Source organism: Phocoena sinus, chromosome 6 (assembly GCF_008692025.1).
Source record: "Phocoena sinus isolate mPhoSin1 chromosome 6, mPhoSin1.pri, whole genome shotgun sequence".
NCBI lineage: Eukaryota > Metazoa > Chordata > Mammalia > Artiodactyla > Phocoenidae > Phocoena > Phocoena sinus.
Window position 1 is genome coordinate 65752308 of NC_045768.1, and position 26467 is coordinate 65778774.

Sequence of the window (26467 nt, forward strand, 5' to 3'; positions counted from 1 at the left end):
TCCTGATGGGAGGGACTGGTGGTGGGTAGAGCTGACTGTTGCTCTGGTGGGCAGAGCTCAGTAAAACTTTAATCTTCTTGACTGCTGATGTGTGGGGCTGGGTTCCCTCCCTGTTGGTTGTTTGGCCTGAGGCAATGCAACACTGGAGCCTACCTGGGCTCTTTGGTGGAGCTAATGGTGACTCTGGGAGGGCTCATGCCAAGGAGTACTTCCCAGAACTTCTGCAGCCAGTGTCCTTGTCCCCACGGTGAGCCACAGCCACACAGCCACCCTCCGCCTCTGCAGGAGACCCTCCAACACTAGCAGGTAGGTCTGGTTCAGTCTCTTCTGTGGTTACTGCTCCTTCCCCTGGGTCCCAATGTGCCCACTACTTTGTGTGTGTCCTCCAAGAGTGGAGTCTGTGTTTTCCCCAGTCCTGTCGAAGTCCTGCAATCAAATCCCACTGGCCTTCAAAGTCTGATTCTCTAGGAATTCCTCCTCCCGTTGCCGGACCCCCAGGTTGGGAAGCCTGACGTGGGGCTCAGAACCTTCACTCCAGTGGGTGGACTTCTGTGGTATAAGTGTTCTCCAGTTTTTGAGTCACCCACCCAGCAGTTATGGGATTTGATTTTACTGTGATTGCGTCCCTCCTGCCATCTCATTGTGGCTTCTCCTTTGTTTTTGGATGTGGAGTATCTTTTTTGGTGAGTTCCAGTGTCCTCCTGTCAATGAGTGTCCAGCAGCTAGTTGTGATTCTGGTCTTCTTACAAGAGGGAGTGAGAGCACGTCCTTCTACTCCGCCATCTTGGTTCAGGCTGAGAGGATCACTATATTGTTCATGAACAATTTTTATTCTTTACATCATCCTGAAATGAAACAATAATCAAAAAGAATACCTAATTATTCCTTTACCATGCATTTATTACCTGCTCTGTGCTATGTACTTTGCCAAGTTCTAAGGATGTTGTAGTAAGAATAATAACAACAACAGCCAGTATTTATTGAATGCTTACTATGTGCCAGCCACTGTGCTGAGCACTTTATGTATATTACTAATTTAATCCTAATTGTCCTGTCTAAGGTGTGTTGTTATCTCCTCCTTTCAGAGGAAGAAACTACCAGTGTAGAGTCCAAGATTTGAACCTAGGCAGTGTGAACCCAAAGTCCTCACTCTTAGGCATTGTATTATATTCACCCCTAATAGGATGAGATACGAGACCTTCTGTCAGGGATCTGCAGGGTTTTGTGAGAAGACAGACATATACATGAATACTTGTAATGAATTGTGATAAGTCATAATAAAGAAGTCCAAGTGAGAAGTGAGAATCACCTGTGTGAGGGTAGTAACAGTGGAGATGGAGAAGGATTAGGCTGTGGCCAGATATAGATGGAAACCTTGACAGGACTTAATGAATAAAATGGATGCTGGATGGTTTCCTAATTGCCCAGCAATTCAGTTAGGATCTATCCCTGCCTTGAGCTTCTGGTAAGAAGTGAGCAGTGTTCAAAACAACAAGTAAGCATTTTATGTAGAGAAAGATTTCCTTCAATTTGAAGGCATGTCACAGAAACACTGCTACTTACAGACTTGACTCCAGAAGCTTCGAGAGTCATCTCAGACTCATATAGGATGGCAAAGCATACTTGAACTCTACTTTGCCTGGTGTAAAGTGGTGGTAAATCTCTGCTAGCATTAGTTCATGGTGCTGGAGGCTAGAATTCCCATTCCTTTAATTAGATTTTCAGCTTTGATTACTGATAGGATACTTGGAATTGAAATTGTAACTCTATCTTGGTAATAGCTACAAGAATCTGCATTTGGATGTCAATAATGAAGAGTCCTATCATAAAGTGACATTTTTTGGTGGCCTCTTCATCACATGGCTTAATAAATGCAGGAAACCAAAGGAGGTACAATTTATATTACTTTTCTTTTTCTTTACGTAACATTAAAAAAATAATTTTCAGATCTCCAGAGTGCAAATAAGTGAAAACTGATTATATGTTTAGGTCTGAATGTATTGGGAGATGAGAGAAAATGTGTAAATTATTCAGATCATTTTTCAAAATAAGTATGAGTTTTTATTGCTTAGCCAAACGTATTTTCAAGTACAACGTATTTCATCGGAAAGGCTAAGTAGCATGACAAAAATTTATAGAAAAATTGTTGAGCTTGTCAAGAAAGTATATTTTTATGAGCAAAGGCTAAATTCCATACTCCTGAATTGTGCCTAGACCTTTCTGCTCTTACCTGTCAAATGCTTTTTCTATCCCAGGTCATCTTTATACAATCCTATTATTTGTGATATAGTGGAAAAACAACCGTAAATTGATGGCTAGTCGAAATTAAGTTTCGATAACCTACCAATCATATCTTCCTCTCAGAAGGGCCTAAGGAACTGATTTGAAATTTAACTTTAGTCATCGAGAGGCCTGTTTTTGAGCAGCTTAGTGCATCACTGTAACATTTCCGAGATTCCCGTCCAATTCAATAGATGGAATGACTAAACTGTAGTCCTCCTAGTTCTGAGCTCACGAGCAAGAAGAAAGTAGTTAACCATCTTGCTGTATGTGAGCAGTGCGAGGGCAGGCAGACACTGTGCACCTTGACCACCTATTATGAAGCTTTTTGCTGCCATGTCAAGTGAAAGCGAGCTAATTGGGTGAAGCTGTGGAGCATGTTAGGGGCCTGGTAGAGGGTTGCTGTCTGACAGCTGAATGTCAGCAAGAGCCAGTCAAGTGTAGCTGAGAGACAGAGACCTGTCACAAAGTTCCCGCAGACTGCAGCACAGTTAGGGAGCTGAAATACGGTTCCGTCTCACTTTCTCCCTCATTGCATCCAAGCACCTTAAAAGATTTTCCACTGTATGTGTCAACTCTTGTTCTCTAAGCTGTTTCCCGGAACTGTCCTGCATTCAAATGATTGAACAAAAGATGCTAATGTTTAGCAAAGTGAATGTAAATTCCCTCTTTTCCCCTTTTCTGCCCAAGCAGATAGACATTCAACTCAAAGGAAACTTTGAAGGTTTACATCAAACAATTAGATTGCCTCCAAAGTTAGCTGATAATAGAATCTTTTTCTCAAGAGAGTATAAAAATTGAAAATTAAAGCAAGAGGATAAGCAATGCATTTTTCTCTGATATAGAAAACCTAGCTCAAGAGAGCTAGAATTCTGGCCTGGGTGTCTTGTGAATGGACACTTGCCAAGGTAACTTGTCCTCTTGTCTTTTTGTCCCAGGCTTCTTTCCTTCATTTTCAGAGCAGCCTAAGGTGAAATGCCATAATGACACTCACCAGAAAGTTGGGAAGGATAAACACAGAAAGGAACAGTGAGGTTCCTTCTGAAACTTTAGACACTTTAGAAAGGAGAAATCGGAGAAAGTTAGAATTAAAGAATGAAAATTAAACTTTGTGAAGTAAAAATATTTTTCAGAGAGAGAAAAGTTTTATATCAAAACATGCCCTACTGTTGGCTTTCTTTGGAATTAGAAGCAGTCCATTTGGTGAACAATAAGCAAACATACGGCGTGCCTGCGATGTGCTGGTCACTAGTCAAGCCACTGATAATACACAAACAAACAAACAAACAAACTAGCCTATGCCTCCAAGGAAGGGACACTCCAAGGCAGCACTGACCATTAGGACTTACTGTGATGGTGGAGACATGGCTTTTGAGCACGTGGAGGGCAGCTAGTGTGACTGAGGGGCTCTAAATTTTAATTTTACATTAAATTAAATTTTAATTAATTTAAAATTAAACAGTTACATGTGGCCAGTGGCTACTGTGTTAAACACCACAAGTTAAGCAAACAGCAGATTGTGACGCTGTGCTACTATAAAAGCAGTATGTGTGGGATGTTTCCATAGTGCAGAGAAGGGGCACGTAACCCAAATGTGGGGGGTTAGAAGGCAGGGGGAGTTTGAGGGCAAGGTGATACCTGAGGTGAGCTGTGAAAACTGTCAAAGCCTGACGAAGAAGTCTCCTTTTAACTAGAAAAAGCAGTGTGAAGCAAAGTCTCTGAGATAGGAGAAGGCAGGGCTTTCTTCAGGATCAGTGTTTTGATTAGTACTGGGGGGCAAAGGTGTCTTATGAGAAATTGTCTTAATGCAATGGTAGCCACTGAGTACTCTACCAAGCAGGTTACCCCAGAGGTCGCAGAGCAGGTCTCACAGACGGAATTAGGCTCCTCAGATCACATGGTTTCAATCTGTCGATGAAACCCGCAGTAAGAAGTGGAAGGTAGGCAGCCAGCAGGGAGACGGACCATACTCCCTGATGCCTTGCTTTTATGGTGTTCATATGACCTCTCTCTCGGCCACATTAGCCTTCTCCATTCTTTGTGAGGTTATGAGGACCAGGGTGGAGGTTTGAGAAACGGGGATTGGGGGACCGAAGGTGCCTGGGACCACGTATCCACACTTGCCTTGACAAATACTCCTGGCCAATCGCTGTAGCTTGCCACTTAGGTAGCTGGACAGCTTTGGGTTTTATCTGCAGTTCTGGGGGCAGTTTGAGGATGACGTTAGCCTGGAGGTGACCCATCTCTCCCTCTTTCCTTCCCTTTCTATCTGTTAGTAGCCTGTCCTACAGGGTACTAATTTACAATCTCTTCCTATCGTGTGGATTCTGCCTCTGCCTGACACTACCGGCTGATTCATTCTCTGTGCTTAACACTTATTATGAGTTAACATCTATCCTATTTTTTCTCGTCTTCAAGAGCAACTTTGAATATTCTCAAATAATAAGCATGTATTACAATAACGCAGACATGAAGTAGGAGATAGAGATAAGCCTGAAGGGATGACTTGTTTACAAAAATTAAAAGTGCATTTATAGGCTAGAGAAAGTGACAAGGCACTTAAATAACTGATGAAAAATTTTAATAAAGAGCTTTGAAACCTATGTCAAAATCACTGTCTTGTGGATACCCTACCCTGAACCTGAGCTGCGTTTCAAAGTCAAGGACCTTGTGAAAAAGTGGTGTGCAGGCTCTTCGGGAGTTAATGTGAGCGAGGGCTTTGGTGACAGTTGAAGGACTAGCAGAGGTTTTGTGGGCAGGTGCCCAGAGATGGCGATGGAAATGGAGTGAACGTCTTAGTGCTTCTCCTCCGTGCAGGCCTAGGGACTGACATCTGGAAATAGATGCCTACAGGTGGAAGCTGAAAGAAATGTTTTACGACGGACAGTGTGAGACACTGGGTTCCAGTCAGAGTTGCCACAGTTTTCAGATGACAGAGAGGGAAGGGTGGGTGTAGGGCCAGTGCTGTGTAGAGATGTCACCCGTATGGCACTGTGAGCCCCTTTAATATGTTGGAGGCAGAGCCTGATGAGGGATTGCAGGCACCCAGCAACTCTTGACGGGGAGGTTGAGGTCATGTGTAAGCGGGTCAGGGAAGAACCAGGGAAATATGACTCATTACTGGGACCTTATTTGTGTCCATGGAACAATGCGTCTGGCAAACTCTCAGTGCCATTGTGCATCAAAATGTAACACTAGGAAAACAGCAGTTGTGTGGTTTTAGAGCATTGAGAAAATTATAAATTAAGGAGAACTGGCTCAGGACACAGGTAGTTAAGGACAGGGTGAATTCTCTAAGGGCAGAGAAGTTTTTTGGTGTGTAATTCACTGCTGTCCCAGTACCAAGAACAGTGTCTGACACTTTATAGGCACTTGTAGTTAATTATTTGATTTTATTCTTTTAATAGATATCTATTGAAAGAATTAATGAATAGAGCTAATTTAGGATACTAATGGTGAGTGTGGGTTTAGGTATGCTTTATGCCTTATGCAACCATGGGGAAAGTCTATCATATGGAATTGGTCATGTAGGGAGCAGATTCTTGAGATATAACCTATAGCTATATTATTTTGGAATTTTGTGGTTGCTGCATTATTCTTACAATTCAATAAGATGTTCTCGCTAGAGGTGGGTTCGGTTTGAGACTGCTGGAAATGGCCTGGTTCTATCAGAAGTAACATTCCTGTCTGTCATGTAAAGGAAATGTCATTGCCAGCTAAGTGGTTTGTTTTGGAACATACTCCCCAATGCTTGTTGTGATTTGAAGGCATTCCATACATGTGAACTCCAGATCACATGATTTGTCTTGCTTCTGAAGTGCCCCTCTCTCACTGAGAAATAGAGAGGCCACATTCTTTCAACTGAATATAACCAGTCCCTCCGAAAGGCCCAGCTGTGGCACTCGTCAGAGGGTCAACAGCCCTGGAGAATATAGGACTGATCCCTTGGTGGTCAGTGGGGGAATCAAGACTGTTTGCAACATCTCGTGAAGAATTGCTGGGGATTCTAGGTGTGATATAGTGGAGTAATGAGGGAACATGGTTTAAACCAGCAGTGGAAAGGAGGGGCATGGAAAAAATGGGTTTCAACTTTTAGAATGTGAATTCATTGCTAATTTTGTTGAAATATGTGACTGACAGATACAATGTTATAAGATTTAGGAAAATCGTCTTTCAAACACCTTTAAATTTTAGATGATTTTTCCTTCCTTCTGCCCCCTTTACCTGAGTGCATGCATGGTCAGTAACTCCACTCAGAGAAAAACATGCTGCTAAAAGGTCTAAGTTTATAGCTTCCAGATTATTACTAATTTTTGACTTTGGATAAAAAGGGCTTATAACTTTAAGAGGAAATTCTTCAGTAATGAAAAAGTGGTCAGCAAACTTTTGCCTAATAGTTCCCAGAGAGAGTGTGACATGTGTACATTTTGACCACAGAAGTTGTAGTTTGGCAGCTGGAAGTGCTCTTTGGAGTAAAATGAAGGCACACAAGTTGTTAAGTAGCCACTCTACATAAAGAGCTGCGTTTGTGCAGAGTAGAGGTACAAGTTATTTCATCAAATTATTTGTGTATGTGTAGACTTAATGTCAGGTTGTGGATATGAGTTAGATAACTGAAAATGTTGAAATAACAGAGTGTTCTCAGCTAAACTAAAATCCGATTTTCAAAACTTGCAAAACACTTGGTTCAAAACCTCCCCTCTGAGACCTTTAACAAACCAATTACATTTCATTTTGACCACACAGTTCGGAGTCCTAACTATACTAAAATATGGGTTTCAGTGTATACAAAATTTTAGTCTTTTTTAATGAAGGGTTTTTAGTTACGAAAGTAAGGCATGCTTGTTGTAGATAATGGGAAAATACAGAAGTTTAGGGAAAAAAATTCCTACAATGTCAGTACCTCACAAAAGTATCATATGTGATTTTGCACGTCTCCTTTTCACTCATATAGTCTTGCTCGGGGATGGGCAAAGCACAGCCTGTGGACCAAATGTACTTCCACCTGTTCTTGTATAGCCTGAGAAGTAAGAACAGTTTTTACATTTTTAAATGTTTGAAAAATGAATCAAAAGAAGATTAATATCTCACGATGTGAAAAATATGTTAAATTCAAATTTCAGCTTTCATAAATGCACTTTTATTGGAACATAGCCAGACTAATTCATTTGCATATATTGTTTATAGTTGCTTTGGGGCTACAACAGCAGAGTTTAATACTTGCAACAGAGAGCATATGGCTTGCAAAGCATAAAATATTTATCTGATCCTTTACAGAAAAAGGCTTCTGACCCCTGGTCAAGCTTAAGCATTTGTCCATATTATCCAACCGTTTATAACTATAAATTTTACAGCCATATAATACTCCATCAAGTGGCTATAGCTTACTTAAATGTACTTCTGTTGTTGAATATGGGATTATTTCCAATTTTTGTCTGCTATTAATATTAGTAAACTAATCATAAATGGAATTGTTGGGTCAAATGATATTAACTATTTCAAGACAATTGCCAAGTTATAGTCCAAATGGTTCTATCAATTTATACAATCACTAGCAATTTATGAATGCCTGTTTTATAATGCCTTCATTAACATTTAGTATCATAATTTTTTAAATCAAATTTTGATTGGCAATAAACATCTCATTTTCCTTTACAGTTTTGATTACCATTGGCGGTTACCATTTTTCCCATTTATTTGTTAATCAGCTGTATTTTGACCTCTCTGAACCGCCAGCTCATAGCCTTTGTTCATGATTCAGTAGTTTTAAAGATAAAAAACATGGAAAGAAAATTTTGGGCTTTCAAGGCTTTTTCCTCATAATGCATGCTCGAATTTATTCCCTTTTTCTAAAAATAATTAACAGTTTTCTTGTGATTCCTTTTCTAGAAAGAAAAAATGATATGTGTATGCATGTATGTATTTATACCTTTTTTTTTCTTTGTCACTCCACACAGCTTATGGAATCTTAGTTCCCAGATCAGGGATCGAACCCAGGCCCCCTGCAGTGGAAGCACGGAGTCCTAACCACTGGACTGCCAGGGAATTCCCTATACTTATTTTTTTTTAATGCAAATGGGTTCTTTCTCTTTACACAAACACACACACACACACACACACACACACACACACACACACTGTCTTGAACCTTCTCTTTTCACTTGGACATATTTCTACATCAGTACTTACATATTTACATCAGTTTTGAAAATTGTTATATGATCTGGTTGTATCATACTTCACTTAAATAACACTCAGTTGATGGACACTTTAGTTTCATTTATCAAATGTTTTTCTAAAAAATGCTTCGATGATACATCAGTATGCTCATCTTGGTGAGCTTTTGTGAGTGTAGCCATAGAAAAAATGCCTAGCAGTAGAATTGCTGGATCAAGGCAGGTACAATTTAAGTTTTGTCTTCCTGAAAGGTTGCACCAGCGTACAGCCCTGCCTGCGTGGTAGGAACTTGCCTGTTTCCCACTCTTAGCAGTGGGTATCATCAGACATCTAAATTTTTGGCTATCTGATAGGTGAAAAGTAAGCTTTCATTGTCATGTTTTGTGTTGCATTTCTTTAATTATGAATGAGGTTTAGCTCTTTTTCATGTGTTTATTGGTGATTGTATTTCTGCGTCCTCCACCAAACAGCCAATATATATCTGAGGCGGAGGCTGTCAGTGGCTTCCTGATCTCTTTTCTCTTTTCTTTGTAACGAAACCTCTGACTATTACCCAGGCCATTCGGGGTCGGGGGAGAAAGCTACATATTTCAGACTTGCCTGAAACTAAGTTAGCCATATGACTAAGTTCTGGCCAATGGGGTGTAAACAGAAACACTCCGATTTTAGGAAGTGTTTTCAAATGTAAGTGATACCTCCTCCTTTACTCCATCCTTCTTTCTTCTGGCTAGAATGCAGATATAATGGCTGGAACTTGAGCAACCATTTTGGACCCTGAGGTGGAAGCTACGTACTGAGGCTGTGGAGCCCAAGATAGAAGCAGTCTGGATTCCTGGTAGCTTCATATAGCCATATCAGAGAGAAATAAACTTCTGTCTTATTAAAGCCACCAACATTTTGAGTTTTCTGTTACAGCTGAACCCAATATTAATAAATACACTGTCCCAAGCCTATTTTCCAATTAGGTTCTTCTTTTTCTTGATTTGCATGAGCCTTTTGTAAATTAAGAAAGTCACTCTATGGCTATCATGTGTGTTGCATATATTTTTATCAGCTTGTCATTTCAGTTTTGCAATGGCATTTTTCTGTATAGTGTGCTTAAGTTTTTATTTATTCAATTTTGTCCCTTTTTTGTATACTTGAGTATATGGAGATATTTACATTTCACATTCTCTCTGTGTTTGTTTGAAAAGATACATTCTTAAGATACAGGGGGAAAATGGTCTCTTTTGCATTTTCTGTCCATTTCTGGCATTCTCTACCGTCAGGTATACCAGAATTGTCAGGAAAGGAGCAGACTGGGAGCACAGGGGTGTGAAGGAAAGTAGGAAAAGAAAGAACAAAAGCCATCTGGGAAAATTCTTTGACTATTTTTTCCAACCTCAATCATGTCAGGAAATCTAAACATCTAAGAGAAGAAAATGGGAATCGTTATCTTGTCAGGCATAAGACACCTTTAAAGTAATTTAAAAATAAAGTTTAAATGTTCTAATGTAATTTAAAACTTCAGTGCTGAGTTTTATCTCTGAATATAACAACACATAAGCTTCTTTGGTGAAAGGGCTAGAATTTTATTTTATGTAAATGTCATAAAATCTATTTATTTACTCCGGTACCATGGACATTCAAATGGACTATGAGAAAATATATTACCAAAAATATAAACATCTACTTTTAATCTCTAGTACAATGTATGTGCTTTTATTTTCCAGTTTCACAGAGATTTGTTGAGCCCTTACTGTCTTTATGAAGCAGCTCTGGATATAAATAAGCCTGAGGCCATGTCTTCTTTGGGTGGCATGATAAGGTAGTGGCCAAGCATAAGGGGAGAAGAATCATGGATCAAGAATCATGTCCCTTTTCACCACTGACCAAGCGTCTGTGCAACGTGCAGTAGTTTTTTCCGCTCTTGTGAGCCCTAGTTCTTCAACTGTGAAATGGGGTAATAGTAATACCTTCTCATTGAGTGGCTTTGAGAATTGAGATAAGGCCTATAAAGCTAAACCTAGCACAGTACCTGACATATATGTTCACACATGTTAGCTATAATTAAAAATTTGGAATTTGTTATCACTTGAGAAGAGTAGAAAGAGAGGTGAAGGGAAGCTACTGTATGTTATGCATTTTTGTGTATATTATTTCATTTAATTCTTATAACAACTCCATGAGGGATGATTCTTATGTTGTGGATAGGATGCAGGCTCACACAGGTTAAGTAACATGTCTAAGATCACATAGTGAATACATGGCAGACTCAAGTTTGGAACCCGAGGCCTCTTCAGTTTCAAAGCCCATATTCTTTCCACTATACTGTACTACTTTTAATTGCAACATAATGTGTATATACATGAAATAACCAAATATCAAACCAAAACCATGAAGTAATAACATGAGTGGTTTCATTCAGTTAGAAATCTTATTTCCAGATACTCTGCTAAGTGCTAGCAATACAAAATCATGATTCCATTACACTAGGTGCTCTTGTTTTCTGGGGAGATAAAAGTATACAAATAAGTGAAAACAGAAAAATAAATATTCATGAAGGAGTGCCAACGTGTGATTGAATATAGCAGCTAACTGTAGTTGGGGAAGGGTGGGGCAAGGATCTGGAAAGGCCTTACAAGGAGGGGAACCTTGACAGAGGCTGAAAGGTGGAAAAGGCATTTACCCCACATAGGGTAGAAGTGTATCCCAGTCAGTGGACAGACTGGAGGCAGGTGTGAACTATGGAACATCATATTTCCTGACTCACAGTTCCATGTAACCGGATTACAGAGTACAAGTGAGGAAATGCTCGATGAGGCTGGACAAGGAAGTAAAGCGCTTGTGAACCAGGCTGTACACAGCTGCAGTGTCACATGGCAAAGGGCATGCCTATAAGGAAACCTGAAGAATCGAAGCCATAATCCAGTTAATCTACCGCATTAACCATGTTGTTGAAAGCTGAAACTGAACCAGTCTGTCCTAAGAGCTTTGGCTGTTGAACCAATGCTGAATGTCTGCTTGAGGACTAAGTTGTTGTGGTGTGAATCAAGTTGATAATGTCTTCTACCTCTCTTTTCTGATTTGCTTCTACCTCCATATTGCCCCTCCTTCTTGATCTCTAGGTACCCAGACCTCTCAGGTTGTTTTCTTCTATCTGGAGACTCCTTTACACTGCTCTGCTGACTGACTCACATATCCCCACCTAGCCTATCTTGTTGTCACTGAGCTAAAGAGCCAGACTGGTCTGTACTAAGATTTAATAACAGAGAGAGAGGAATGCATAAAATACTTCTACAGCTTTGGCATTGGTAACTAAAAGTTAGAATTGATAACTACGAGGCGTAAATATTTAATGATGTGGTAGCAGGTGTATATATGCATATTAGCAAGTGTATGTGTGTAGATATATTTATCAGGTACATGTATATGTGTGTGTGGATGGATGGAGAGATAGATAGACAGGCAGACATATCTCAGGTACATAACTGAGCATTCCTCAAGAGAAGACTGTATATGTAATTATTGTCAACTCGGTTTGTCTGCATAAACGGCAGCATCCTATGAGGCCAGCACAGCAGAACTGGAAAACAGGTAAAATTTGGTCAACTAACTCGAAGTATTCTGTGTTCTGAGTACTAAGACTCTAGTGGTAAGAACATATAAGGAGCTAAAGCAGAAATGGCGAGGGAGCCTCATTGTAAGGCCCTCTTGTGGGTACTTTGATTCCTTCATCAGTTTATGTAGAGCTGCACACTCTACTTAAAATCCGTCAATGATTTACAGGGCTTAAAACATCATCACGGAGGTCGAAGTAATGAAAAATGTATCAGAATTTAATTGCATATAGCCACATCATCTAAACTGTGGCTAATGTTGTCATCTCTTTGGCTTTTTTTAAGAACCACGTGCAGTATGTATTCCTTCCCCTTAAGAACGGCCCATCTGTATCCCCTCAAAATCTTAAGAATTATGTTTGGGAACTCTGATTCCTGGGTTAAATTATTCACAAAAGTTAGGTGTTAACCTTATATCATATGTCATCACGGATTGGAATCATGGTGGACCTGTAGAACTTCAGAGCTGGAAAGAGTCTAGCTCCTCATTTTATAGGCAAGGGAAGTGAGAACTAGGAAGACTGATCCACTTGCCTAAGTGACCCAGCTAGATTATAGCAGAACTGGGAGGGGAAATATAGTCTTCTGATCTCTAGTCTAATACTCTTTCCATCATACTATGTGACTGGCATAATCTCCTTGCAATACTCTTCAGGCTTACTAAATCACATTACTCCTCATTTTTTATAATACTAGATTCTAGAAGACTTAACTTGATCATAAATGCTACACAGGAGACAAATGGCTTAGTGTCATTGTTTCAGAAGCCTTGGTCTGCAAAGTGGCTTTGATTTATAGATAGTTTATTGAGTCATTATCTTATTTTTATACTAATGCTTTATTTATTTTTGTTGTTGAAAAAAACACCCTTAGAAAATGAAGATATTAAAGTCTTGAAAAATGGTTAATGGGCATGTCTAATTACTGTATTTCATAAGATTTCTAAAATGCAGAAATTTAGTAGGCACATTTTGTATTGTGAATATATATTTAGCTGATGGACTGTAACAGTTCAAATAGAATCATTTACCACTTATTGAGTAAATAAAAGTGCCTCCGTAAAGATTCACATGACACCTAGCTTTTATTTAAGGTAACTAATTTCTTTTTTAAAAATTGCTTAAATTTGGATTTACACCCTATCAAACTACCACTGGCATTTTTCACAGAACTAGAACAAAAAATTTCGCAATTTGTATGGAAACACAAAAGACCCCGAATAGCCAAAGCAATCTTGAGAACGAAAAAAGGAGCTGGAGGAATAAGGCTCCCTGACTTCAGACTATATTACAAAGCAACAGTAATCAAGACAGTATGGTACTGGCACAAAAACAGAAAGATAGATCAGTGGAACAGGATAGAAAGCCCAGAGATAAACCCACGCACATATGGACACCTTATCTTTGATAAAGGAGGCAGGAATGTACAGTGGAGAAAGGACAGCCTCTTCAATAAATGGTGCTGGGAAAACTGGACAGGTACATGTAAAAGTATGAGATTAGATCACTCCCTAACACCATACACAAAAATAAGCTCAAAATGGATTAAAGACCTAAATGTAAGGCCAGAAACTATCAAACTCTTAGAAGAAAACATAGGAAGAACACTCTATGACATAAATCACAGCAAGATCCTTTCTGACCCACCTCCTAGAGTAATGGAAATAAAAACAAAAATAAACAAATGGGACCTAATGAAACTTCAAAGCTTTTGCACAGCAAAGGAAACCATAACCAAGACCAAAAGACAACCCTCAGAATGGGAGAAAACATTTGCAAATGAAGCAACTGACAAAGGATTAATCTCCAAAATTTACAAGCAGCTCATGCAGCTCAATAACAAAAAAACAAACAACCCCATCCAAAAATGGGCAGAAGACCTAAATAGACATTTCTCCAAAGAAGATATACAGAATGCCAACAAACACATGAAAGAATGCTCAACATCATTAATCATTAGAGAAATGCAAATCAAAACTACAATGAGATATCATCTCACACCAGTCAGAATGGCCATCATCAAAAAATCTAGAAACAATAAATGCTGGAGAGGGTGTGGAGAAAAGGGGACACTCTTGCACTGCTGGTGGGAATGTGAATTGGTTCAGCCACTGTGGAGAACAGTATGGAGGTTCCTTAAAAAACTACAAATAGAATTACCATATGACCCAGCAATCCCACTACTTGGCATATACCCTGAGAAAACCAAAATTCAAAAAGAGTCATGTACCAAAATGTTCATTGCAGCTCTATTTACAATAGCCAGGACATGGAAACAACCTAAGCGCCCATCATCGGATGAATGGATAAAGAAGATGTGGCACATATACACAATGGAATATTACTCAGCCTTAAAAAGAAATGAAATTGAGCTATTTGTAATGAGATGGATAGACCTAGAGTCTGTCATACAGAGTGAAGTAAGTCAGAAAGAAAAAGACAAATACCGTATGCTAACACATATATATGGAATTTAAGGGAAAAAAATGTCATGAAGAACCTAGGGGTAAGATAGGAATAAAGACGCAGACCTACTGGAGAACGGACTTGAGGGTATGGGGAGGGGGAGGGGTGAGTTTTGACAGGGCGAGAGAGAGTCATGGACATATACACACTAACAAACGTAGTAAGGTAGATAGCTGGGGGGAAGCAGCCGCAAGGCACAGGGATATTAGCTCGGTGCTTTGTGACAGCCTGGAAGGGTGGGATGGGGAGAGTGGGAGGGAGGGAGACGCAAGAGGGAAGACATATGGGAACATATGTATATGTATACCTGATTCACTTTGTTATAAAGCAGAAACTAACACACCATTGTAAAGCAATTATACCCCAATAAAGATGTTTAAAAAAAAAAAAAAAAAAAATTTGGATTTACATGAGAGACTACCAGAACACCTCAGCAGTTTTAAAAGTAGCTTAAATGACCACAGATTTAAAATATAACATCAGATGGTGAATATTCACTTTTTAAAAAATAAATGTATTTATTTTATTTAGTTAGTTTTGGCTGTGTTGGGTCTTCGTTGCTGCGCGTGGGCTTTCTCTAGTTGCGGCGAGTGGGGGCTACTCTTTGTTGCGGTGTGTGGGCTTCTCATTGCGGTGCTTCTCGTTGCAGAGCACGGGCTCTAGGTGCGCGAGCTTCAGTAGCTGTAGCTTGCAGGCTCTGGAGCACAGGCTCAGTAGTTGTGGCGCACAGCTTAGTTGCTCCGCAGCATGTGGGATCTTCTGGAACCAGGGCTTGAACCTGTGTTCCCTGCGCTGGCAGGTGGATTCTTAACCACCGTGCCACGAGGGAAGCCCTGAATATTAACTCTTAATGGTCTCTGATAAAAAGTTATTTAACTCTCTTTTACTCTTTGTGTTATATTAAAAGTGTTATGATATATTTCTGAATATTATTTGTAACAAGAAAAATAGTTCATATTTAGTTGTTATTTTAACATCCTATTTTCAAATCAAGATTTCACCAGAATTTTTGCTGATTTGTTTTTAAGCTATTAAGTGACTTAAAATCAAATTTTATCCTATTTCATGAAAAAGATTATTTTCTAGCAGTGTATGAAGTGTAGGAAATGACCTCAGTACCAGAAAAATAATTGTTTTCATTTACACAAAAGTAAGTCTGTTTACTTGATGGAAGGCCTATCTTTTGAGGGGGTGCAAGTCTTGAAAGAAATCTCTTTTTTAAGTGTTATTTCCCATGTTTAGGACATAAGGTCAGAAGACAGTATGCAAAAAGTGAGACTCTGACTTGAAATACTAGAGAAATACTCAATACCCCATTTCAAGGTTATTTGGTCAAAAATGTTATATTAGATTTAAAAAAATGCTTTCAGACAACATGGTGGAAAATAGACATTTGAAAAAGTAAGATCAGGAAGGACAAAAGAGGGGCCCCTTTGTAGAGTTCCAAGATCCACTGAATATATTAAGGGGAGATGGGCAGTTAGAGACCTTCCCTGAAGGATGTGTAACGAGTTAGGTTGATGGACTCATAAGAAAAGAAAAGGAAACTTCAAGTACAGAATATAGATTTGAGTAAAATATATATCCATCTATCTAACACTGCAAAACAGGCATGGTTGGTCAGTTTGGCACAGTTGCCTTTCTCTAGTCTAAAGCATCAAGAAGAAAATACTCTCAGAGAGTAGGTGACCTTCCTTGGTCTGATTCTGCACACTCCTCTCTTTTCATATATAGTTTTTTTAGACCAGAACTTGAAGTATTTATAAAGATGTAACAACAAAATTTTGAAGGCTGCCTGACAATATTTTTTATCATAATAAATAGTATGATATCCCCACCATCTCCTGCTCTTCCATTATTCCTCTCACCCCTAAGTCTGGCAGAATCAGTTAGTAGATGACATTGTAGTCTTTACAGCAGCAAAATCAATCAAGTAATAACACTTCCAATTCAGATACGCAGCTGAAAAAAATCACCAAAGATGGTTCTAGCAGCAGGAAAAGTGCAGGAATCTACACCTCGAGCCGCTGATGTAATGAGATGCCTCTGTTCTGGTTCTGAACTGATATGCTTAGGCCCAGCATTAAGGTTCTGCAAGTGAAACTTCATCAGTGCTTCTAATCAGGGTCAACACAAGACCTCAGGAGTTCTTTTCCTTCTGCAAGGATAAGCTAAATCCTCTCCTTCTTCATAAAGCCATTCAAGTGGTCATTTTAGGTGAGTTTTTTTTTTTTTAACTTCCAGCGGAACAAGAGATGATTTCCGATGATTTTCTGTAGGCTTGCAGTGGAGTATCAAGAAATCAAAAGAACGGAGATCAAAGAAAATTGCTGAACTAGGTGTTAGATGCAGCCATTGATTTTTCTCCAGTTGTAGTTTTTAAAAAAATCCACAAAAATGGTAACACATACAACAGTTGAATTTCTAATACGTTCCTAAAGCCAGAGATAGCTTCCTTCTTGTTTTCACATGTAGAAACGGTTTTGTGTAACATGACATAATAAAGCAGATCCTTAGAGTTCACGCTATTTTGTTGTCAAAACCGTAAGAGAATCTACCAAAAAGAGGTTTGTGTGTTTTTTTAAAGAACTCTTCAGTATAAAAAGTGTTTTTTAGTGGAGACACTTATGACTAGACTTATCTCAGCAACATTTATTTGCTGGGAACATGGAAAACTCTGATATACAATTGACTACTATTTTCCTACTATCTATAAAAGCCATAAAATAGCACCTATCTGCTTTACTGGTAAAACTTCATTTATGTTAAAGGTTAACTATTGTTTACTGGTACTACTTAAGGCTTAAATTATAGCTTCAACAAAATATTCTGTTTTTAAGTACTTAATGAGTGTGTGGGTTTCTTAAGTTTGATTTCCAGTAGTTTCTGGGTAACTGTAATGTTTTAAAATATGTGACAAATTGTTTTCATGTTGCACTCCCATATTTTGATATATGATTTCCAAATACTCGTAACAGAAACAGTCTTTATTAAAACAGGGTGGTGGCAGTATTATTAAAGGTAAAGACAAAAAGTTCATCTCACTGGCATTTTATATGTTGGTGTGCCGTTTTCTATAGGGCACTAGGATTAACTTGTTTTTCTTTGTGCTGTGTTGTTCAATTAAATAAGTCAGGCTGATACCTTAAAAAACATAAAGATCCATAGTTCATTTTCTAAGCAGTCTAATCTCCCAATTATATAGCATATATTATATAGCATAATGAGAAAACATTATTAGCATTGGTTTCTGTCATTTGCCAGCGGATGGAAGCAGAGGTAAAAATGCCTGATTGCACTGACCCTTTGAGTCAATAACTTGATAAAAGTTTTATACCAAGTTTTAGTGTCTAGGCAAACACCTGATGTCCTGACAAGTTTATGATATAGAACAAATGAGGTTCAATCACAACTTGGAAAATAATTTCATATTTATGTATCATCATATAGATTATTTAAGTGGCAGTTTCCACCCCATTCCATATTACAGTGATTCTTAGTCCACTTCTCTGTTTATGGTATCAGAGTCTGTTTAAGAGTCTTCAAATCTATGTTTATTATTCTTTTCTTTTTTATATCATAGACAGGATCATGAGACCATTCCAATCTCTCCATTCCTTCAAGAGCTGCTCTTCCTGCTGACACAATTGACGTTGGGGATTTTTTGCCATTGAAAGCTGAACCTGACACAACTTACACTTTCTTAAAGGAGACACTTATAAATCCTGCGCCCCTGTCGTCATCCCACTCCTCTCCAGTGATGATGTCTGCTACTGCCGAGAGACCAGCTCAGATTGGATTATGACTTTATGAAATAAAAAGGATGCAGGAAGAGTTAACAGTACAATTAAAATTGTTTTGAAGGGGGATTTTCTTATCAGTTGAATTTTGTTTCAGCACAAGTGGCCGTGGGTTTTTAAAAATTGTGTGATACCTTGATGTGTACAGGTATCTGTGTCCCTTGAATAATGAAATAACCAACTTTTTTTTCCCTCTAAGTTTTATTTATTATCACAGTTGCTCATTTTTATGTAACATATTTTTAAATGTTAAAGAATGACACATTTTGGGTAATTTCCTTCAGACTTAAAAAAAATCAATAAGCCATTTTAGTCTCTATCTATCAAAGTTGTTTCATACTTGTCTGTTTTAAAGCAGGACTGCAATACTTTAATAGGATTGAGAGAGCTATTTGAAATGTATGCCAATGATTCCTGTCATTTCATGGCAGCCCTGCCATGGTTCACTGAGCCCCCTCTTCTCTCTTGTCAGCTCAACTGAAGACAAGCATTTAGTTGCAAACTTTAAGCAGGTTGTGCAAAACAGAAATGATGTGACTGCTTCTCCTCCTGCACAATAATGTCACTCCTGGTCAATGTGAGAAGGTCAGGTTGCTCCTTGTAAAGCTACATGATACCACTTGCCCATTTGAACAAGTTAAGTTAACTGCTGAATCTGGTCCCTGCAGGCACTGAAAACTCATCCTTTTATCAAGCCTGCATTTGATAAGAAAGTAGAGCAGTTGTGCTGGGAAGATGTCTGTGGTGTGTTTAGGCACTTTTTAAGGACAGTTCCCACACCAGTACAGCAGGTAATATATTTTGTATAAGCTGAAAAACTTCAAGGTAATAGCTGTTTTGACCTTCAAAATAGACTCCTTTTTTGTTTGTGTTGTTGGTAGGACCCAAGAGTGACGCCCATCTTTGATGCTGACAGAATTTAAAACAAGGCCATTGCCCTGCATTTTCTGCCTTGTAGCACACAAAAGTAAAATTGTATGTCAGGCCAAGATGTCGGGGAGCTGACAAGATGCCCCAGTGACATTTCAGCTAGAAAGAGCAAGTGTCTTGCAACCAAGTGGTCAAATATCAAATAATAGGTCAAGCAGGAAGGAGCTGAGTTCTAACCACAAAGAGGTTTCTGGTAACTTACTTGACAAGCTTTTGGGTGCTTTGTGGCTTGACAAAGTGATGTTCTGTTGGGTATCGCTAGGCAGACTGTTCTTTATTGCCTTCAGAAGATCAGACATTGACATTGATTAAACTCTTTAACCCTTAAAGGTTAAATCCTTGCAGTTTGCATCATGGTAAGTGAAGAACAAAAGGATATTTGTAATATGTATTTGTTTTTGTCTTAATCGTTTAACTCCCCAGTGACATTAACTTCTGATGTGAATGGTGCTTCTTGACAAAGAATTTTAATACAAAATCCATATTTTATATTACTTTTCATTTTTGAGTTCTTCATTATGGATGCATTAGAGAATGACAGTATGTATTATGTAATCTGTATTGTCGTAACTTTACAGTGACATTTGATTCAAATATACCCAACTTCTAAAAATTTTTTTTTATTGGACTTGGTAAATAAAATTGGTGTAGTGTCTATGTTTTAGCCAAATCAACCAAGTGACTTATACCATCTGAGATAACAGCACTATTACTGTCACACTGTGTAGCACAATACTGTTTCTCATAGTAGTGGGACAATATAATAGGCTTTATATAAATCTTTCGAAAGCTGTTTCTGTGAAGTAACATTAATCTTTAACCAAATTTCTCTACTTCTTTCCTTGGAGTTCTTTTTATTAACCATTCTGTGTTTTGAATATTAAAGAATATGCCCTGTGTAATATAATATGACATGTATGAAGTTCAACTTGAAAATTTATTGTAACACAGAAAATGCTATAGTTTTTGTATGGATCATAGAATAATTCCTGCACATTTCAAAATACTTTCCTTTGCCGTCCCATACAGTGGTTAAGATATTGCCCATATAGAAATCAAATACAGTTTTTTAGTTCATGTGACATCATTGAGCTTCCACTTCTCACACTGCAGAAAAACAGTGTTACTTTACGTCACTTATATGTCTGGTTTGTGTGTGTATGTTTGTGTTAAATCTGTTTTCAGATCCTAGTAATTTAAGGGGAAGGAGCACCTTTGTAAACTTTGCCTCGGACAGACCTTGGTCTTCTTGCCTTAATTTTACAATCTGTTCATGGGATAACACCAGAAATAAATGTATATGTCTTTCCATATATGGGAGTATCTGATTTTACAGATAATTTTTATACAATAAGTTCTGAACTATAAATTCAAAAAGATTATTAAATCAAATCAAAGCATGTCACATTTATAACCAACTAGATGCTAAAGGCCATAGAGACTGAAGGATGAGGCTTTTGAGTGATCATTAGTACTCACTACCAAATATAGTAATTTTTATACCGTATGCTTTTTTCCCCAGAAGTCAGACCCAGCAGGAGGAGAAGATTTAATGACACACCCTATGGAGATCTGAGAAACTCTAGACTGCTTCCGAGCTCCTCAGTGACCAGTTGCTGCATATTTGAGATCTGTGTTGTGTTGACAAGGACGGTTGCTCTATCAGCTTCTTTACTTCCTTAAGAATGATGTATAAAGTAGACTTTTCTCAGGAGAACGATTTCAAATATTTTTGGAGGGGAAAGGAAATTTTACTTTACACCTTAGTATGTAGATTTTCTTACCTTTTGTGATCTAGAAAAATACTTGTATTATCCATCACTATCAAAGGGATTCTTAAAGTTATTGTTTTGACACCTAAGTCATACTTATTGAGGCTTTGCCAGCATTTTTAACATAAACATTTTAGGCTGACATAATGCAAATGCAGAGAGGTGCAGGAAATTGGGAGAATTGCCAATTCAGTGATAATTTAATGACAAGGGTAAATAACCTCTTAAATAGTAGAATGATAACTTTAGTTTACCGAATGTCTGACTCTTATTAAACTTGGCAACACTACTTATTTCACATTTATAATACATGCTGTTATCAAGCGTTCAATGAGAGCATTACTATTTTCATGTTACTTTATTTACCAGTTATATCTGAATTTATTCTATAGACAATACTGAACAATGGTAAATCGATCTTATTTTACTATGTACTTTTTATAGACAAGTTTTCTCATGTAAAAGGTGGAAAGTAACATATTTACTGAGCAGCTATTCTATGCCAGCTATTACAGCAAAACCCTGATGTTCTCACAATAAACCTCTTAGGTATTTCCATCACCATCTTATAGATGAATAACTGAGCATCTAAAATGTTAAGCATTTGACTACCTAAGATCACACAGAACCTAGTAATTAGTAAAGCCCAGAGCTATAACTCTGAAGCCCACATTATTTCCACTTTACTAGGCCTATCTTCCAGAAATAATTAGCAGTTTTAAAAGAGGACAAATTTTTTAAAATTTTTCCTGACTAGTTAGGGATAATTTTTTTTTTTTCCGGTACGCGGGTCTCTCACTGTTATGGCCTCTCCTGTTGCGGAGCACAGGCTCCGGACGCACAGGCTCAGCGGCCATGGCTCATGGGCCCAGCCACTCCGCGGCATGTGGGATCTTCCTGGACCGGGGCACGAACCCGTGTCCCCTGCATTGGCAGGCGGACTCTCAGCCACTACGCCACCAGGGAAGCCCAGGGATAATTTTTTTTTTTTTAGTATTTCAGGTGATTTTTATTTTCTTCATTTTTTGCAATCTATAGCTTTCACATTTTCTTCAACGAACACATATATTTTAATAATGAAAGAAAATAAACTTTTAAAACCTTACATCTTTGCAGCACCGATTCGTGTTAAGCTAATCCTCCCAGGTAACACATAAGGTTTTTTTGTGTTTTTTGTTTTTAATAGATCTTTATTGGAGTGTAATTGCTTCACAATACTGTGTTAGTTTCTGTTGCACAACAGAGTGAGTCAGCCATATGCATACACATGTCCCCATATCCCCTCCCTCTTGAGCCTCCCTCCCTCCCTCCCTATCCCACCCCTCTAGGTCGTTGCAAAGCACCAAGCTGATCTCCCTGTGCTATGCAGCTGCTTCCCACTAGCTATTTTACATTTGGCAGTGAATATATGTCGATGCTACTCTCACTTCGCTCCAGCTTCCCCTTCCCCACCCCCTGTGTCCTTAAGTCTCTCTATATCTATGTCTTTATTCCTGCCCTGCCACTAGGTTCATCAGTACCTTTTTTTGTTTTGTTTTTTTTAGATTCCATATATATGCATTAGCATATGGTATTTGTTTTTCTCTTTCTGACTTACTTCACTCTGTATGACAGACTCTAGGTCCATCCACCTCACTACAAATAACACCATACACAAAAATAAAGTCCAAATGGATTAAAGACCTAAATGTAATGCCAGACACTGTAAAACTCTTAGAGGAAAACATAGGAAAAACACTCTTTGACATAAACCACAGCAAGATCTTTTTTGACCCACCTCCTAGAGTAATGAAAATAAAAATAAAGATAAATGAGACATAATTAAACTTAAAAGCTGTTGCACAGCAAAGGAATAATTTTCAGAAGTGTGTTTTAGTTTGAAATCTAGATCACTTATCCAGTGATTAGACAAAACAAAATAAAACACATCCGTCTATCTGTATGACTAGTAATGGGAAGAATCGTGATGTATGTCCCTACCTTTCAAAGGAACCAGCCCCCTTTATTATGTTGCCCAGTGTCTCTAGCTTGGGCTGAGCGACCAAATGGATGCTCTTAGGACAGACCCTCAGTTGAAAGATATTGATGGTAGGCCAGCCTGACCAAGCTGTAACTTCCCAATGGAAAATAATGACATATGCTAAGTAAAGCTGATCAAGAAAGCATTAACTTGTATAACTCCTAGGATGGAGATTGGGATTTTAAAATACATTTTTTAGACTGTTGTGGCAGACTGAATAATGAACCCAAAGATATCCCCATCCGAATCCCTGGAACCTGTGTCTGTTACCTTAAATGGCAACAGGGACTTTACGAGTGTGATTAAGTTCAGGATCTTAAGATGGGGAGATTATCCTGGATAATCTGGGTGGGCCTTAAATGCAGTCACGGTTGTCCTATTAGGGGTGGGAGGCAGAGGCTGACTTGACTATGGAGAGGGAAAGGCAATGTGATAATGGAAGCAGAGATTCGGGCAATGCGCTTTGAAGATGGAGGACGGGGCCGTGAGCTGAGGATACAGGCGCTGCTAGAAGCCTAACAAAGACCAAGAAACAGGTTCTCCTCTCAAGGGTCCGGAGAGGTAAGAGAACAAACTTGTGTTGTTTTAAGCCACAGTTTGTAGTAATTTTTTGCAGCAGCCATGGGAAACTAATTCAACCAGTAAACTTTTAGTGTTCTTTGGAAAGATCAATACGTTGATCTTTTAATATTTTCTAACAGAAAAATCATTTCTTCTTTTAAATTATCCTGATCAGTTGCTTTCATAACTTGAAATTCCCATTTTTGTAGGTTTCCATTTTATATTCCTAGCTTCTGAATATAATAAACAGTGATTGTCTAATTAGGACATTTAGTTACATTCTATTGCCATCATTTTTGATGATTTTTAAATTAACTTGTGATTTCAGTATGCATTTTAATGTCTACAACTTTAAAAAGGTATCATGCTTTAAATGTGTAAATTTATCTTAAAGGTCTATTGTTTTAATTTGGTTCCCCTTTTGTTGGCATGTTTTTATAGCTTTCTTACAAAAGAAATTCAAACTTGAAAGAATTTATGTTAATCATAGCTTAAAATAATGATTCAGAAATTATAAATCATATCTTAAGTGTGCCAGAGCATTTTTCTTTGCTATTTACCTGTGAGTTCAACATATGTCATTTATCCATGCTTTTTGTTACCATTGAAGTGAAAGAATTTTAATAATTTTCGCAAACAGTGAAATCTTCAAAAAATTTTGTTGTATAGTATTTGAATATATTTTATCTTCACTTTGGTGAAATCATATAGTTTTTTAAAAATGGTGCAGTTCAATGAGAGCAACTTGAACTGAAATGATTGTGTTCAATATAATGAAACCTAAAATATTGAAGGCTTAAACCTAAGGTGTTAAATATTTCAAGTACAACAAAAACAAAACGAAGAAAAAAACCTCTGGGTCTGTAAGGAACACATCCATCCCTCCTGGTTACGTGAGATATAAGTATGTACATTTACATATCATAGAAGAGTGCCATCTTTTCTCTTGAACCTTGGCGATTGTAGTATGTCTCTTTTCTGGCTATGGAATGTGTCGATTGGCATACCCAAGTGTCAGATGTCCTGTGAGTTCATACCTGGGTGCTTTCATATTTCCTCTGAACCACTCCCTGCATAAGCCTTTTTTGTTTGTTTGTTTTAAATCCAGCTGACTCCCAAACAGGTCTCCCAAACTGTATCTTCTGTGCAAATTAAATTTCCATTGACATCTCACATGGAAAATTTGTTCTTAATCTTTGCAGCAGTGAGATCTAATTGATACTGTATGCTATAAATTGTAAAATATCTGGATACAGTATGAGAAGGAGATAAATCAAAACAGAGTTTTGCTCTTTCCTCTAAATCCTCTTGTGTTCAGGTTTGTTAGATGCTTGGGCACAGGTTTTCAAAGTACTGACCTTAATGCTAGTCATTAGCAGAAACCCCACGTAGGTTTTGAAAACTACTGGGTTAATGTTATCTGAAGACAGACTTTTTTTTTTTTTTTTTGCTGTTTAATTGAGTCATGCTTCATTGTCTTTTACTGCATGTTAATGCCAGTGAAATGCTGATTGTTGACAGAGTCCTCCCAGTGAAGCGGCTCCAGAAATGTTGTGCTGCTGTAGGAAACTATGTAAAATAAAAAAGTCTTATTTAGATCTGTAGAAGGCTCAGCTGACAGGTTAAGAGCTATCAGATATTCATAAATATTCACTAATGACAAGAATATAAGGGGAGCTACCTGTTCTCAATAGATCCCTTCTATGTTTTGGTGTATTTATATAAGGGAAAAATCTTAAATGCAATCCAGAGTGAATGGAATCATATTGAATGCCTCGTAGAGCACACCAAACAAGAAATAAACCTAAAATATAGAATAGGATATCTAATTTTGCCTTTTTCCTTCCAGCAATAAGCAAAATATATTTTTCTTTACTTTTTCTAAGCTCACTTCTGGTCTGACAGTAAGAGGCTGTCACAGTAAAACTGTGCATGGAAAGCTATGGCACTTGAACACTCCATGAGAATCATTTAGGACCTGAGGCATAAAGGCAACAGTTCATTCTAGTGACCTTGATGTACAGCTGACTACTGAACTCACTGTGAGCCCTTTTATGGTTCCAGAAGCATCACCTGTGATTACACTTAAGTTTTCCTCTGGGCTGGGGAGAAATAATTCTAAATATAAACTGTGAAGACTAGAGAGAGATTCCTATGAAGCAGAGTTCATATTCGGAGTGAGAATTAAAATTATGCTTTCAGGTAATTAATGGTGGTGATGTTATTACTGAAGTGTGCCTGGGTCCAAGACTCCTTGAAGGACACAGCAGGGCTACCAGCACACCTTCAGAGGGCACCAACTGCAACATCATCTGTATGACTAGTGCACAACCCATAGGGCTGCACGTAGCAGGCCTGGCACATGGGTGCCATTTTCAACTTCAAAGTCACTTAATAATATGTAGGGCTTCTTACTCTCTTTAATCTGTAGGGAGGCAGAATCCTGTTCTCCGTAAGAGAAAGTCCCGAGGAAGTCTGACACAGTCTTCCCTGAATATCAAGTGAATCAGAGTAGAAACCCTGTGTCCCTTTATCACTAAACAACTTTGCAATTTACAGTCACACATTGACTAAGTTTATCTACTTCATAACAATTCAAATAAGAGTTCACACACTTAGATTACAGCACATGCTTATCTTTACAAACATAAACAGCTCTATCGTGATATAATTCACATATCGTGTAATTCATTCCATAGTTTTTAGTATATTTCAAGGATGTGCAACCATTACCACTTTCTAATTACAGAACATTTTCATTACCCCAGAGAAAAGCTCTGTACCCATTGGCAGTCACTCTCTATTCCTCATTACCCCCAGCCCCTGACAACTATAATCTACTTCCTGTCTCTATGGATTTGCC

General features: G+C 38.2%; 1 protein-coding gene across 1 annotated transcript in view; it reads left to right on the forward strand.

Moving 5' to 3' along the window:
• Positions 1-20490, forward strand: part of CCDC171 (coiled-coil domain containing 171) — a 362781-nt gene extending 342291 nt beyond the window's left edge. The window contains exon 26 of the mRNA XM_032636251.1: positions 18105-20490. Within this exon, the coding sequence (XP_032492142.1) occupies positions 18105-18116 (12 nt within the window). The 3' untranslated portion in view covers positions 18117-20490. The remainder of the gene's footprint in view (positions 1-18104) is intronic.
• Positions 20491-26467: the final 5977 nt, after the last annotated feature.